This window comes from Lolium perenne, chromosome 1, assembly GCF_019359855.2.
Source record: "Lolium perenne isolate Kyuss_39 chromosome 1, Kyuss_2.0, whole genome shotgun sequence".
Classification (NCBI taxonomy): domain Eukaryota; kingdom Viridiplantae; phylum Streptophyta; class Magnoliopsida; order Poales; family Poaceae; genus Lolium; species Lolium perenne.
In genome coordinates this window covers 146,235,199-146,248,613 of record NC_067244.2, presented here as the reverse complement: position 1 = coordinate 146,248,613, position 13,415 = coordinate 146,235,199, and the positions used below count along the sequence as shown (strand labels likewise).

The window sequence follows — 13,415 nt, the reverse complement described above, 5'->3', positions numbered from 1 at the left end:
CATCTACTTGTACAACAAGATTCACTCATAACCTACTCCCGGAGAACATGATCAAACTTTTTCAACACTCAAATTGCATTGTTTATATCTTTTGCAGAGGAACCTTCATAAAACAAGGCTTGCTTCCCTACACGAGCTTATGAAACTCCGTGAAAACAGATCGCCCCTAGCTGGCGATGCACTCTGGGCTGTGTTAGCACCTAGCCAGTTCAGCTTCGGTGATTTCCTGAATGAAGTGGACACTTGAAAACCCATGGCCCCTGTCTACTGCTGATATACGCTTGTAGGCTTCATCCTGTAATCTCGAATTCTAGTGCCATCTATCTTTTAGGACGCCTGGTTTGGATTTAGACCAGACCTTTCTGTAATAAACTACATCAACCACCAATGTCTACAAATGTTTTATCCTGGAATGAACTATCTATGTGCACACCGTTTTTATTTTGTCATCACATGTAAGGAGCTCGCGAGCTTTGTTCTAAGTTATGTCGAATTCGATGATAATGATACTATCTTATCCGAATTTCCCCTTACAACGGGAAGCTGATCCTTAATCCACCGCACCGATATAGGTTACTTTTTTCAACTCTATTTTTTATGTCTACTTGGCAGGTCCCTAGCTCCAGAACATCAATTTGTCCATCTTTTTTTTCAACAACTACTCTATTCTTGTGTTTGTCAGTTCAATCTCAACAATGCACAAACTCGCCAAGCTTCCGACAGCAGCTTCGGACAATCAACTAATCCAGGCGCCATCATCAACAAATAAGGGCTCCGTTCATTGGGAGCAGCAAAGTTTGTTTACATCATCGAAAAAACAAGATTAAACCCGAATGTCCACAAACATTTCTTTTTGTCGTTGGCCACAGGACTGACATCAACCAAAACACCAAAATGTAGCTCCACACGGGAACTACCCAAGCCCTGCCGCATACACATGGTATCTTCTTTATCAGCTAACCAAACCTGGCTACTCCTAAACGCCGTGGAACCGGACCCCCGAACAAACCAAAATGCGATCCTAGTCCGGGGACCCTCAATGCCATCCCACAAAGCGAACCCGCCCGCACCCCCCGATCTGTAACTTCGTCTTAATGTGCTTACAAACCGATTAAGTTCTTAGTCTAACACTGATATAATTTAACTTCACATAGGCCTAAAGGCAATAGCTAAGGTCATCCGGATCGACTAGATGACAATCTGGATCATGAAGTCAGGAAGGTCTCCAGCATTCCCCTTCATAGTGGCAAGCTGGTATGCCATGGTCTTGCGAAGGTACTCTATCCGCTCCTGCACCAAAGGTTCACATAATTCGCCTTGTTAGCCATAAAACCGAAAACATTTTTCCCTCTATATTTTTTGTGCATGTATGATTCGAAAGAAAACTTGCTTACATCACTTAGGATTGACCTCAGATACAGCCCGTTGAACTCTCGAATGTAGTGTACGATGTACACTCCGCTTTGTTCACTGTTTTCGGTGGCAGAAATGGTTAGTTCCTAATCAATCACACAGGACATCTTAACCATTCCCCTCATAACACCAAATTTAGAAAAAAAATCATGCATTTCTCGTGCACCTGCTGCAGTTGAAGTGTGCGCCTGCATGGTACTTGATTTGCCAGTTGCTTGCATTTACCTCCCAACCTGGTATGTTCTCGTTGATGCAACGAACCAGCCCGAAAAGTGTTTTTTTTGCTAATGCCTCGTGCTTCTCACGCATCACTTCTTCTCCATAGAATGTCGTCGTAGGATCCATCACCAACATGTGCTTGCTTTCTGGATCAAACACATACAGCGACCAGCTCTGAAGCACTTCCAGCGGCATCATCAGCTGCACATATTCATTGAAAACACAAACAAATTTTTTTGTTCAAACCACATGCACCAGGTTTTTTTCATTACTAAATTTCGGTAAGTACATTTATATCCAGCCGAGCATTCACCTTCTTCACATTCTCTAATTTGTATCCTATTTCATCAGACGTCATCATGCTCCTCATGAATGCATAGTCTATATACCTTGTATCAACCCCCATCAAATGTTTCTGAAAGTTGTTACCAAAGAGTTATGAGCAAAATCATTTTTTTTGGCCAACATTTTGGGGCCTCAAAACACAAACTGCATGCCAGACTTAGCTTGCATATACTCACCGCAAATCTGGGGTCGAAGATGTGGCGCCAGCGAGCTGCATAATATCCATACACCTTGAATTCCAGCACCTTCAGAAGCCTGTGCACCGCTGACCACCCAACAAATGTAATCTTGCCACCTGGGCCAAAATCAATCTTGAAGTCCCAGCCTGTCAGATGGATCGTTGTAGGTACACGGTGTTTGAACCATTTCCTGAAACAATCAGCACTCAGTTTTTAAGGCTAGAATGAGTAAAATTTGCCACTTTTTCCTAAATCCAACTAATTTCAGCTTATTTGTAGTTCTCATTCAAGCGGAAATTAACTTTCCATCTAAGGGAATCATGTTTTGTTACCTGTCTAGCTCCCTTTCACTGCACGACATCATATTGTCAACAAACTTCAGGACTAGGCTTCCAAGTGGCTCCTCGTGACTCAGCCCATATGTTGCAGGAAAGTTCTCTCCAATTTCAGTCTTTACACGAACTCCATCAGGAACCGCGAATTCAAATCCTGTAACAGAAACTGATGGCCCCCCAACGCTGTAGCGCGATGCTCCACCCCGAGCGGATGAACCACTGCCACCCAAGTCGACAAATAGCGGCCTAGTGTCACCGCTGCGAACCGCACCCCGCCCACCGACAACACCTGGTTGTAAAACATGGACAGCCTAAGCACACACACAAAACTGTAACAAATAGGGGCCACTATTACGCCACCCTGTGCCCCCCTGTTGCATTCATAATTTCAGTTGGTCACAAAAAACCCCTTACCCGGTGTTTGTTCAACATCTGCAGCTGTAGGTCCAAAATTCTCAATTGCAACACCAGCTGGGAAACGCTCGCTTGCGTCCTGACCTGCAGCAACAATTTTACTTTTATTGACTGCAACACAATTTTCTTCTCCCTTTGCCACAGGATCTACTTCTTAATATGCAAAAAAAACACAAATCAGGGGATACTGAATAATCGTTGCCATCTGACCTGAAATTCCACCATCTGGTAGTCCTACATTGCCGCAACCCGCAGGTTGTCCATCAGCAGTACCATCCTCCGCTCTCTCGATGACTTCAGGCCCCTCAGGTGATGCGCTAGCCGGTCTGGCACCCCTTCCACCTGTCATTTCTTCCATGAATTTTCATACAGCTAGCAAATTAGCTTCAACAGCCTCTTTTACGAGCACGGACAAAACACTGCATCATAATCTCGGAAAGAAATCATAATGGATTCTTTCAATTACCCGCTAGCAAAACAGCTTCCTCACTGCCTCCTGCAATAGCTACCGCACAAGCAGAAGAACTACCGACCACCGCACCGCCGGCCTCCCCTGCTGCAGCCACACAAAATAGAAAGCACAAGAGACATGTAAGAGACAATGTATGCTGCTAGATCCCACCGGCACGTAACATGCAAGCATGCGCTCTTGGTACAGGGTTTAAAGATATGACACCTTCCAATCCAGCTGGGTACTCTGCGTCAGAATCATCCGCTGCAAAAAATGAAGTGAACCAACACACATCACGCACAGGGTTCTGCGATTTTTTCCCACACAAGGTGCACCACAATGCTTCCAAAAATAAAAAACAAAATTTGAATATCAGCACTTACAATCCCTGGATGGATCATGCCATATGTTCAACCCTTCTTCGAAGTGAACCCTCTTTTTCGGCGGCATCACACGGTTTGCCTTTTGCTTCCTGCGCCTGCGCACATAGTGCTGAACCGGAACATGGTGGGGGAGAACTCCTGCACCAGCATTTGGGTCCCCTGCCGCACACACTGGCGCTCCGTCAATCGCTGAAAGACAGAGATTCAGTTATATCAGAAATAGTTTGCTTTAAATCTTTTAAACCTCAGTAATACGATTTGTACTCGCAGAACCGATGGTACTTCAGAAATCTCGAATTCTATTTTATTTACCTGAAGCACTTGGTGTCAACTCAACCATGTTTACATGCTCCGCATGGTCACGTGCATCAGTACCTGCTAAATTTAGAAGCTAAATCAGTGCGCGACACCACTAACCAAATCACCACACATTTTCTAACTGAAAAAAGCACCCCTCAAAGTCTGCGGCATGGTGTTAAGAACAGAGCACAAACCTGCTTCCACTGGTTGAACATCCATCATCTTGTCATGCTGGCCGGATGCCGTGTCACCAACTAACGAACTAATTATTTCTTCGGTTATTTTCTCTGTCGAAAATGCAATTTTCCTCTTTTAGTTTGTATGTCAAAACCTTGAATCTTTCTGTCCAATCAACGCATGACAAAAGGTAATCGGCAGAAAGAAGCATACCATTATTCGCCTCCATCTCAGATATCATCCTCGCAAGATTTTCATCACGGCGCATGCAAGCATCAGCTGCAAAAATAATGTAGCTATCACCAACTTATACATTCAGGAATCTAAATCTTTTCAACTACACATAACTTACTACCATTTTGTGCCATAATCCAGATGTAATTTACCTTCTCCATCAAGTTCCTTCTGTAGCTGTCTTGCTAGCTCCTCGTCACCTCTACACCGATCATTCATATTGCTGATGCCACCGAGGTAGATGATTTGTTCGCTGCTCTCAAACACCATAGGTCCCTTCCCACGGTCTTCGGTGGACGCACGGCGAGTTGCAGACGTCAAACCTTCTCCATATCTCCAGCTGTCTCCGGTATCTTCTGCCACTAACGGTGTGCTAGCAACCTCAGCATGGGGTAAATCATTTTCCTCCCCAATCACCTCGTCGTCCGACGGCACCATTGGTTCGGACATGTCAACTGCATAGCAAGATAAACATCACAGCACCAATTATTTTTCAGTAACCCTTGTTCGATCATGCCTGATTAACGACAAAACAGGCAGCATAACCACACAATCCCTTTTATTCAGATCCCACTGACCTGGATCATTACATACCACCATGACCATACACCCTTTTCCCCATTGTTCGTCAACATCATCACCTGTGTTACATAATTTTTTTCGGACAAAACTTAGTTACCAGAAATGACTAATAGATTGCGCGAACATCTAAAGTTCTCCGGTTTTTCTACAGTACGCTAGCGCGGCAGGACAATTTTCTAACCTCTGACCATCTTAGGATGTGTTTCTGCTCCACTTTGCAAATCACCTGATGTACCAGCTGCCCGCCCATCAAACACTCCTACATGTTTGACAAATAATTAAGTTCCACACAATTCAGTTAAACAATTTTTAAACCCAAATGGAATAAAAAATGACCCTTCGCTTCTTCTACAAGTACCTGCTCCAACCGACGCTTCTCCCTCGAAGAGGGCATCTGCAAATATAGTAGCTAGTGCATCCCTGGCACTCTCCACACCTCTGAATATCTCGTCTACCAACACGTGATTCATCTCTCCAGGGATTGCAAGCTCAGATGCAACCCGCGCAACAGCATTTCGGATGAGAGGAATTACTGAGCCGTCAACCAGTGATCGTACCTTCGCAACGCCCTGAAATTGATAATCCAAAAAAAAATCACTAATTTGAGCAGTACAGACGCACACGGCTAAAATACCTGCAGCCGTACTCATGCAAAACAAATTACCCACCTCTTCCTTATTCAGATTTCTGAAGGTTTTCTCATCCTCTTTCCTCACACCTATCCCTCCATTTTCAATAAGAGGGTGCATTCGCAGTATTTCTCCCTGCCTGGCAGTAATCGGCTTAGTCTGCAAACAGTGTATATGTACAGACCATGTTTTTGGTTAGACTTAACAGCAGACACTTTGCACAAAACAATGAATTATAAGAGCTACATTTAACACTACCACTTTGCCCAGCTATAAGTAAAGGCGACAACATAAAATCGCTGTCAAACCTTGTATTTCACTTCACCACCGACACCGTCCTCCATCACCAGACTAATCAGTTCTTTCAGCTTCTCCGTAGTGTAAACAGCGATTTTTGGCGCCATGGTTGTGTCAAGCCCAGCATCACCAAAATCAATCCATTCGATGCAGAACAACTGTTCATCAAAAGGCAAGTGTACTTTAATCAATCAGAAAAGCTCACCATCCATGCAAAAAAAGGAGTGGCTGCAGATCCAAGACAAATACAAACAAAAAAAAGGGGACAGAACTCACCGCAGCCGCTAGTGGGCATGCACCCAGGACGTATATGTCTGAATGTGTATCCTTGTCCATCTTCAGCCGCGATGCAGCCGTCTACATCTGCGTCAGCACATAGCCAGCCCAGTCGTACTCATGCAGCTTCTCCGGCGAAATCACAATCCCAAGAATCTCTTCAGGTATTGTCGGGACTGCCTGTCGCGGTGCGATGTATGTGCTGCACACCAGCAATGTGTAGGCAACCTGAGCAGCGACGACCTGGCTTGGAGTCAAGCAGGCCACGTCGCAGCTCTGGAAAACCTTCTTCAGATCATCCATGCTTATACCAGCAGATCTGTCAACTTTCATCTGCAGCAGCGCCTGGATTTTCTCGATCTGGGCACCCCGCGTCTTCGTGCTAAGCCTAGACTTACGACCGTGTATGGTCCTTCCCCCAGACCGTACACCTAGAACCCTAACGATTTCTTCCTTAGTTACACGGCGCACCTCGCCGTCCTTGAAACTCATATCCATAGTCTCAGGGTCAAGATTACTGAGGCAAGAGACGTAGAACCTCCTATCTACAAGCCCTACCAACCTGGTGGCCAACAGGCTAGCCAAACCAGTTTCTTTCACAACTGGATAGTAGATCGGACCTACCCCTAGGACAGGTGCGACGGAGAAGCCGGTGTGGGTGGTCGGCGGCTTCTTCTTCTTTGCAGATGAAGCGGCAGCTAGCATTGGCGTCGATGCGCCCCATGCCCGCGTAGATCTGGTCGAAGTCGACGCCTGCAACTCATCCAGACTCCTCCCCTTCTTCCTTCTCCCCTTCGCCGTCGCAGCCGTTTGGTCCATCGGCCTCAATCCGACGAATCCTGCATGCAAAAAAGGCTAAGAAATCTACTTTTTCGGCAGCTAGCAAAGATATATCAGCTGTTCTTTGAGGTAAAAATGCCCGGATGTGAAGGCCATAGACGCACTCACCAGCTACTTCCTCTCCTGGATTTTCTTCCTGGGTTCTTTCTCTCTCTCTCTCGAGCTCAGGTACCTAGGTAGTGAACCACTGTTCCACGAGGCCGCAGTGGCAGACGACCCTTCCTTGACTTAAAGAGACCACCTCCCTTCCTCCACCGTCACACGTGGCATCTACGTAGATTTTCCATATCTCTTAGACAGTAAATATAGCATCCCCTGTAACTACCCACCCCAGATTTTTGCACCGCTATGGCGGGAATTCTCCCGCCCAGCGCTAACCCACCACAATTTTCCCGATTAAGAAGTTTCTCCAGAATTAAAACCCAGTTTTTTAATACAGTGTGCCACCAAATTAAAACGGTGACCAGGGGCATATGCTCACACCATTTTTCTTCGGCGTCAACGATGGCTTCCAGTGCCCACATGATCTCGTCGACCCCACATTTATGGGCCCCACCGGCGACCACTGATAGGGGGTAGAAACAAATGTTTGGATGCTCCAGAAGCTACAGAAACAGCCCTCTTTTCCCTTGTTTTGGCCCAGCAGATCGGTACATCTGAGCACAGCTGGTACAGTTCGAGCACTGCAACCAAAGAGATGGAAAGCAGCTAGAAAACAAGGCCAGTGGATGTTTCTCCCTGTGTTTAGCGCTGCATTCAACGGGAGGTGGACCACATGGATTTCGCTGTTTAAAAAGACCATGCCAGCGCGTTTAGACATAAACAAAGATCTTCTCCGCTTGATTATCAACGACTGGCACAGATTTATTCGCATAAAACAGCGGAGTGCGGGATACAGTGTCTACTGGTGGACTCAAGGTAACCACTAATTAACCAACTGGTAACACTATCATTACCAACACACGCAGCCCTAGCGGCATTAATCAGGTCATGCAGGGTCATAATCTAGTCCAGGCGGACGTGCTTGGCGCTGGAGACCTCGTCATCCTCCTCGTAGTACCAAATCGGTTCAGTCCATATGCCGGAGCTCTCTCCCTCCTCAAGCTGAGCGTCCACAGCTCCGCCGACAATGGCAGGACCGAGCGGATCGTAATCCCCGACCTGTTCCTCCTCTCCGTCACCGGCTTCGGCCTCCACCTCCACCTTGCACACGACGTTGCCCTTCTGCAGTTGGATATTCAAAGGTAATTAGTGTCCACCATTGGAGGCAAAAAACAAGCTCTGGTTCTGTATTCGCGTTGCTGTCTCACCTCACCACAGTCACCACCATGGGGGTGTGACCCGGATGCCGGTGCTGCTTTGGAGTCATCCAGGGACATCAGCTTCCGCTTACCACCTGCCACATCCGACGGCACCTCCACGCTCCGGCTTTTCGGTTCAGTAAACTGAAAAATTGAATCAACCACAGTTGCTTAGGATCATCCAGGAGTTGGAAAAACGCAACATATCACCACAGATTTGATAAAACAAACTACAAGAAGTACCTCTCCATCCCAGGTTTCACCTGCAGTCCAATGACTAAAGGAACCCAGCATCGCAAAGGTGCTGCTGCCAAGGGTTGCTGCCATGCCTTCTTCTACCTACGACGAGGATCAGTGGGAACCTAGCTTTCCTCGATTCTGAACTTGCTGTGTCTATGAACTATAAGTCCCAAGCTCCCATATATATAGCTGTCTCCAGCTCCACTTTCCCTCCAGTGGCTTTCAAATTCAAAATTTGAATTCCAGTACCTGATCCATTGTCAACAGTCCACGGCCCACCACCACACAGGCATTCAATGCATTTTTCAGCTATATATTTTCCAGCACCACTAAACTGCCTGAAAAACTGTTCTGAAAATGGCTCACAGTACAAATACACATTAACTGGTTCTCCAAAAAAACCCAGGAATATTAGATTCTGTCTAGTTCTCTACCACTACCAAAACACATATTTCATTACCTCACTTGATTACCAGTAAAATGCGGGGCCGAAGACAAATGAATCAAGAACAACAATTAAAGGTGGATAAATTCAGTCAAGCCCGCAGCACTACATCAGGTAAGACTGAACTAGTATCTGCCAAACAGTTGCACCCAATATTATCATTACACATCTTTAACAAATATAAACCATCTAATATCCAGGAACATCCTTCAAATACAAAATGAATAATTCGTTTACAAATGAGACAGCTCTTACAACGATCATCTTGTTAGATTGGGTAGGGATCGACGGGATTCTTTTTGCCTCTGTAATCATATCGCATTCAGGAAAGCAATGCACCACATTGCTTTGTGCAAGTCGTCCTACGATGCCCAGGCAACCCACACCTCGTGCACTTCGCCACTTTCCGCGGCTGTTTTGGAGCGTCCCCCCGCTGTGGGCATGTCGTCCTCTTGTGCCCGCTACACCTGCAAATTGTGCAGAAACGCGTGCGCTTGCTCAGTAACCCGGTGCCCTCGTAAGGAGCCCTGTCTCTGCTCGTGGTTGGCCTCCCAGCCCCGCGATTTTTTTCCGGGGCTCCCAACCCTAGTAGCAGATTTGGCTCCTCGGCCAGAATCATTCCGTCGTCCACCATCACTCTTTCCGCTTCCATTTCACATGGTTGCTCTGCCGGCCTGTCCTCTAGCCCAAGCCCATCCCTCATACTATCGTACGGTGTCATTATCGATAGGTTGCTCTCGAACAAACTATCAAGCTTCTCGCATGCCTCCGCACTTGCATCACCCAGCCTGACCAGCTCAAGCGCTTTCCTATACAGCAAAGAATGTCTGTACGTGAAAGACCTGCTAGAGGCGTGGTCGTTCTGGTATACCTCAAGGTGCCCTGGCAGCACATCCCTTGCATCCCTTGTCCACCTCTTCAGGATGTGCCGCTTCGGTATTTCCTCCACACCCAGGTAGTCCATTACCTTTGCAAAAAATAAGGAGTCATGACAAATGGGGCCAAATTTGAATCTCCACACACACACAAGTGCAAAGAACAGCAAAGTACATAAATCTTTCTTTCCGACCCTTTACCTTTATAGTATGGCTGCAGACAATTCCCATGTGCTCAAACAGGCCACACTCACACTCAAAAAATTCACCGCCATCAGCAACCTTCACCTGAAATTCGACCCGGCTCCATTTCTCTCTCTTGTGGGCCTTCGTGTGCTTCGCCAAGTACAATTTGTATTTCTCAACCTCCTCAATACGATAAGCCCCAGCCATGTATAGGTTATGCCCGAACTGCTCGAACATTGCTCTAGTGTACACCTTGCTAGCATGTTCCTCTATTGACAAGTTAGCATGAAGTACAGCACTTGCCTGCCATGAACAACACAACAAACAGTTTTTCAGATCGAAGCCTCCAATCAGCAATGCAAAAAACAAGTTTTTGTCCTGAGATTTTCTCTATCCGTGCAAATGGTATTTTTTTTTGAAGTTATGCAAGACAATAGTAACCAGAGCACGTCCGACTCACCACTTTTGTTCGCTTCTCCTGATAACCCTCGTCCTTCTCGCGGTCATGCTGGAGACGCATGTAGTGCCTCACAAACAAATTCATTGCACATCCAGGCGGCACGTAGCTCTTCAACATCATGTTTGCGCTCTCGCTCCGCTGTGTGCTAGTCATCTTTGCACAAAAAACACCTCGAAAATATGGCTTCGCCCACTTGTGCCTGACCTCATAAATTTGCGTCAGGAACGGGTGTGTCTTCAGACTGTATTTCTCTAGCAGCATTGCCCAAGCTGTTTCAAACTCTTCTTCTGTCAGCATATGGTTCACAACTTTGTGGAACTCTGACCTGAACTCGCTCTTCTTACTGTATAGAGGACCCAAGCATTCCTTCACCTTCTTCAGCACGTGCCATTTGCACCACCTGTGAACTGTTCCTGGCAGCACTTTGCTTATGGCCACCTCCATTGCTCTGCACTGGTCTGCAATATTTTTTCCACACAAAAAGATTGTCAGTAGACCGTCGCACATAACACCGGTTTATTTTCAAGCAAAAGCATGAACAATCGGAACTCATACCTGTCAGGATTGTCTTTGGTGCCACACCACCCATCATCCGGACAAATTCCTCGAACACCCATTCAAAGCTTTCTATCTGCTCATCCCGCAGCAACACTCCCCCCAGAATGATACTTTGGAAGTGGTTGTTCACCCCAACAAATAACCCAAACGGCATATCATATAAATTTGTCCTGTATGTTGTGTCAAATGTAATTACATCGCCGAAATATTTGTATTGCATACGGCTTGATCCGTTTGCCCACATCAAATTCTTAATCCGGCTGTCCGAATCAGCTAGCACTCTGTATGTGAACTCAGGATCCTTTGATCCTATCTCTGCAAAAACCTCCATTGTCTTCCTCACATCGTCATCTGCTTGCTCCTTGCTTATCCGTCCACACAGATTCTTCAATGTCCGCTTGGTGAACGGCACATTGCCAACACCCCCAAAGAAACTCCCTATTATGCTGTACACTTTGCCTATGTTTACGTTGTTCTCCCTTAGCTGCTTCACCAAATCCTTTGTGTACACATCTATGTGCTTATGCGATGGCCAGTAAACTTTTTCTGCGCAAGTTTTCGAAAGAGAGTGGTTGTGAGTCGCTCGCTGCTCGGTTATGTACCAGCCTTTATCTTCTGTCCGAAGCAAGCGTATGAGCGCTGGGCACTCATAGCGGCAGGATCGTGTGTTCTCACCTGCAGGCTTCCCCTGGAAAGAAAGGAATTTTTTTGAGCGTGTACTGCATAATTTTAGAGCTCCAATCGAGCGTTCTCTTTCTTATTTGGAAGAAAAAAATTGCTATACTTGCTTACAGAACAGCCGCAGACTATTTCTTGCATTGTCTTCGTCCGCTGTGGGTTCAGCCGGCTCTTCCCATATCTAACGCCAAAACCGTGTTCCCACGAATATAGGTTGTAGAAGTCATATGCCTCGCCGAGCGAATCAAATGTCATGCCCAGTGATGGCTCAAGGACATAATCTCCTCGTCTCTCAGGGTAACTTCTGATCATCTTCTCTAACGTACCAACCCGGTTTGGGCAAGGACTTCGTTCAGTTGCATGTCCTCCAACTCGCACCCTACACGCCATGCCCCCAAGGTTTGTTAGAAAATCTACAATTCGAAACCGATTCTCAGTACTCGCTAGCAATTAAAAATAAAATGATGCACTCACAACTCCATAGGTATTTGATTCGCATACCATCTTATACATTTTTAAATGACTTTGAATCTTAGGTGCCTATTCTTAACAAACAGGCCTAAGCAGCGACATACGAAAAGCACATCAACTTAAAGTTACTAGCAGTAAAAATAAATTAAGAGAAAGGTCTATATTGCTGATGGCAAGTGGTTCTTAGGCTCTGAAAAAAGCTAAGAATCTACATATATCGTTGAGACACACCTCAATTTGGCACGAAGTTATCACGCTTGGGAATCATATCCTGTCAGTGCCGAAAAGATGAGTTAAGGAGGAAACAGACTAGTGCCCTCACCTTTTGATCCAACCCGGCGCTTCTGGATTCACCTTCAGAGTAGACTGCTCTGATTCTGATGGCCCAACACCACCAACAATCTTCCTCTTCCCATTCATGGCGCCCCCTGAATGCATTGACGCTGCCGCTCTAGTTTCTTCCCCGACTTCACCGGCGCTCTCTACAGGCTGCGGCCCCTGTACATGTATTTGCCTCACTGCTGCAACGCTGTCTGCTTCGTCGTCTCCGCCGGTATCGTGCGCCTCCGCCACCACGCTGACTGCCCCTTCTTCCTCAATGCGCACGCGGTACGCCGGCCCCATGATGCCAGCAAGCTCCGACGAGTCGCCGAAAAACAACCTGCACAGAGACACAGGACTCCGGCGGTTCAGACAGATTTACAGAAACCGCCAGATCCAGAAAGCACAGAACAAACGGACTAGGGGCAAGGGAGAATCGACGCCCTTACCTGTCGACCTGTCCTACAGGGAACTCCATGTCTGCGCGCGACTGCAGATTTCGCCGGAGTTTCTTCGCCAGCGGCGCCGCCTCCTAGGCCGCCCAGATCTCACTAGGTGCGCCGTCGTCTCCAGTTGGTTGCCAGCCCGGATCGTCGCTAGATGGTCAACCTGGTGCTAATCATATCTGTTGCGATGGAGAAAAAATCTTGGACCGGCAGCCCAAGATTTCAGAGTGCTTTCCAGGTCGGGCGGCTCAAGAATTTCGCCGTCATCTTGCCGACGGACACTAGCTGGACCACCAATAAATGCCGTTGCGTACACCGGAACAGTACGCGCACGACCCGCGTATTCACCATTTCCTACCA

General features: G+C 46.8%; 1 protein-coding gene and 2 long non-coding RNA genes across 3 annotated transcripts; all 3 read right to left on the bottom strand.

Annotated features, from left to right (window-relative positions):
- Positions 1–1,183: 1,183 nt before the first annotated feature.
- LOC139832234 (uncharacterized) lies at positions 1,184–1,679 on the bottom strand. Its single transcript, XR_011746974.1, has 3 exons — positions 1,580–1,679; positions 1,395–1,470; positions 1,184–1,290 (listed from the first exon to the last, which is right to left on the bottom strand). It is a non-coding gene; the product is annotated as an uncharacterized lncRNA (long non-coding RNA).
- Positions 1,680–4,834: 3,155 nt separating this feature from the next.
- Positions 4,835–5,293, bottom strand: LOC127298761 (uncharacterized). Its single transcript, XR_007850133.2, has 3 exons — positions 5,214–5,293; positions 5,029–5,091; positions 4,835–4,905 (listed from the first exon to the last, which is right to left on the bottom strand). It is a non-coding gene; the product is annotated as an uncharacterized lncRNA (long non-coding RNA).
- A 3,858-nt stretch (positions 5,294–9,151) lies between these two features.
- On the bottom strand, positions 9,152–13,250 carry LOC127334207 (protein FAR1-RELATED SEQUENCE 5-like). Its single transcript, XM_071823289.1, has 8 exons — positions 13,059–13,250; positions 12,611–12,949; positions 11,932–12,196; positions 11,137–11,827; positions 10,582–11,039; positions 10,086–10,424; positions 9,547–10,027; positions 9,152–9,192 (listed from the first exon to the last, which is right to left on the bottom strand). The coding sequence occupies exons 1-8, from the start codon at positions 13,085–13,087 to the stop codon at positions 9,152–9,154; spliced, it is 2,643 nt and encodes an 880-aa protein (XP_071679390.1). The 5' UTR covers positions 13,088–13,250.
- Positions 13,251–13,415: the final 165 nt, after the last annotated feature.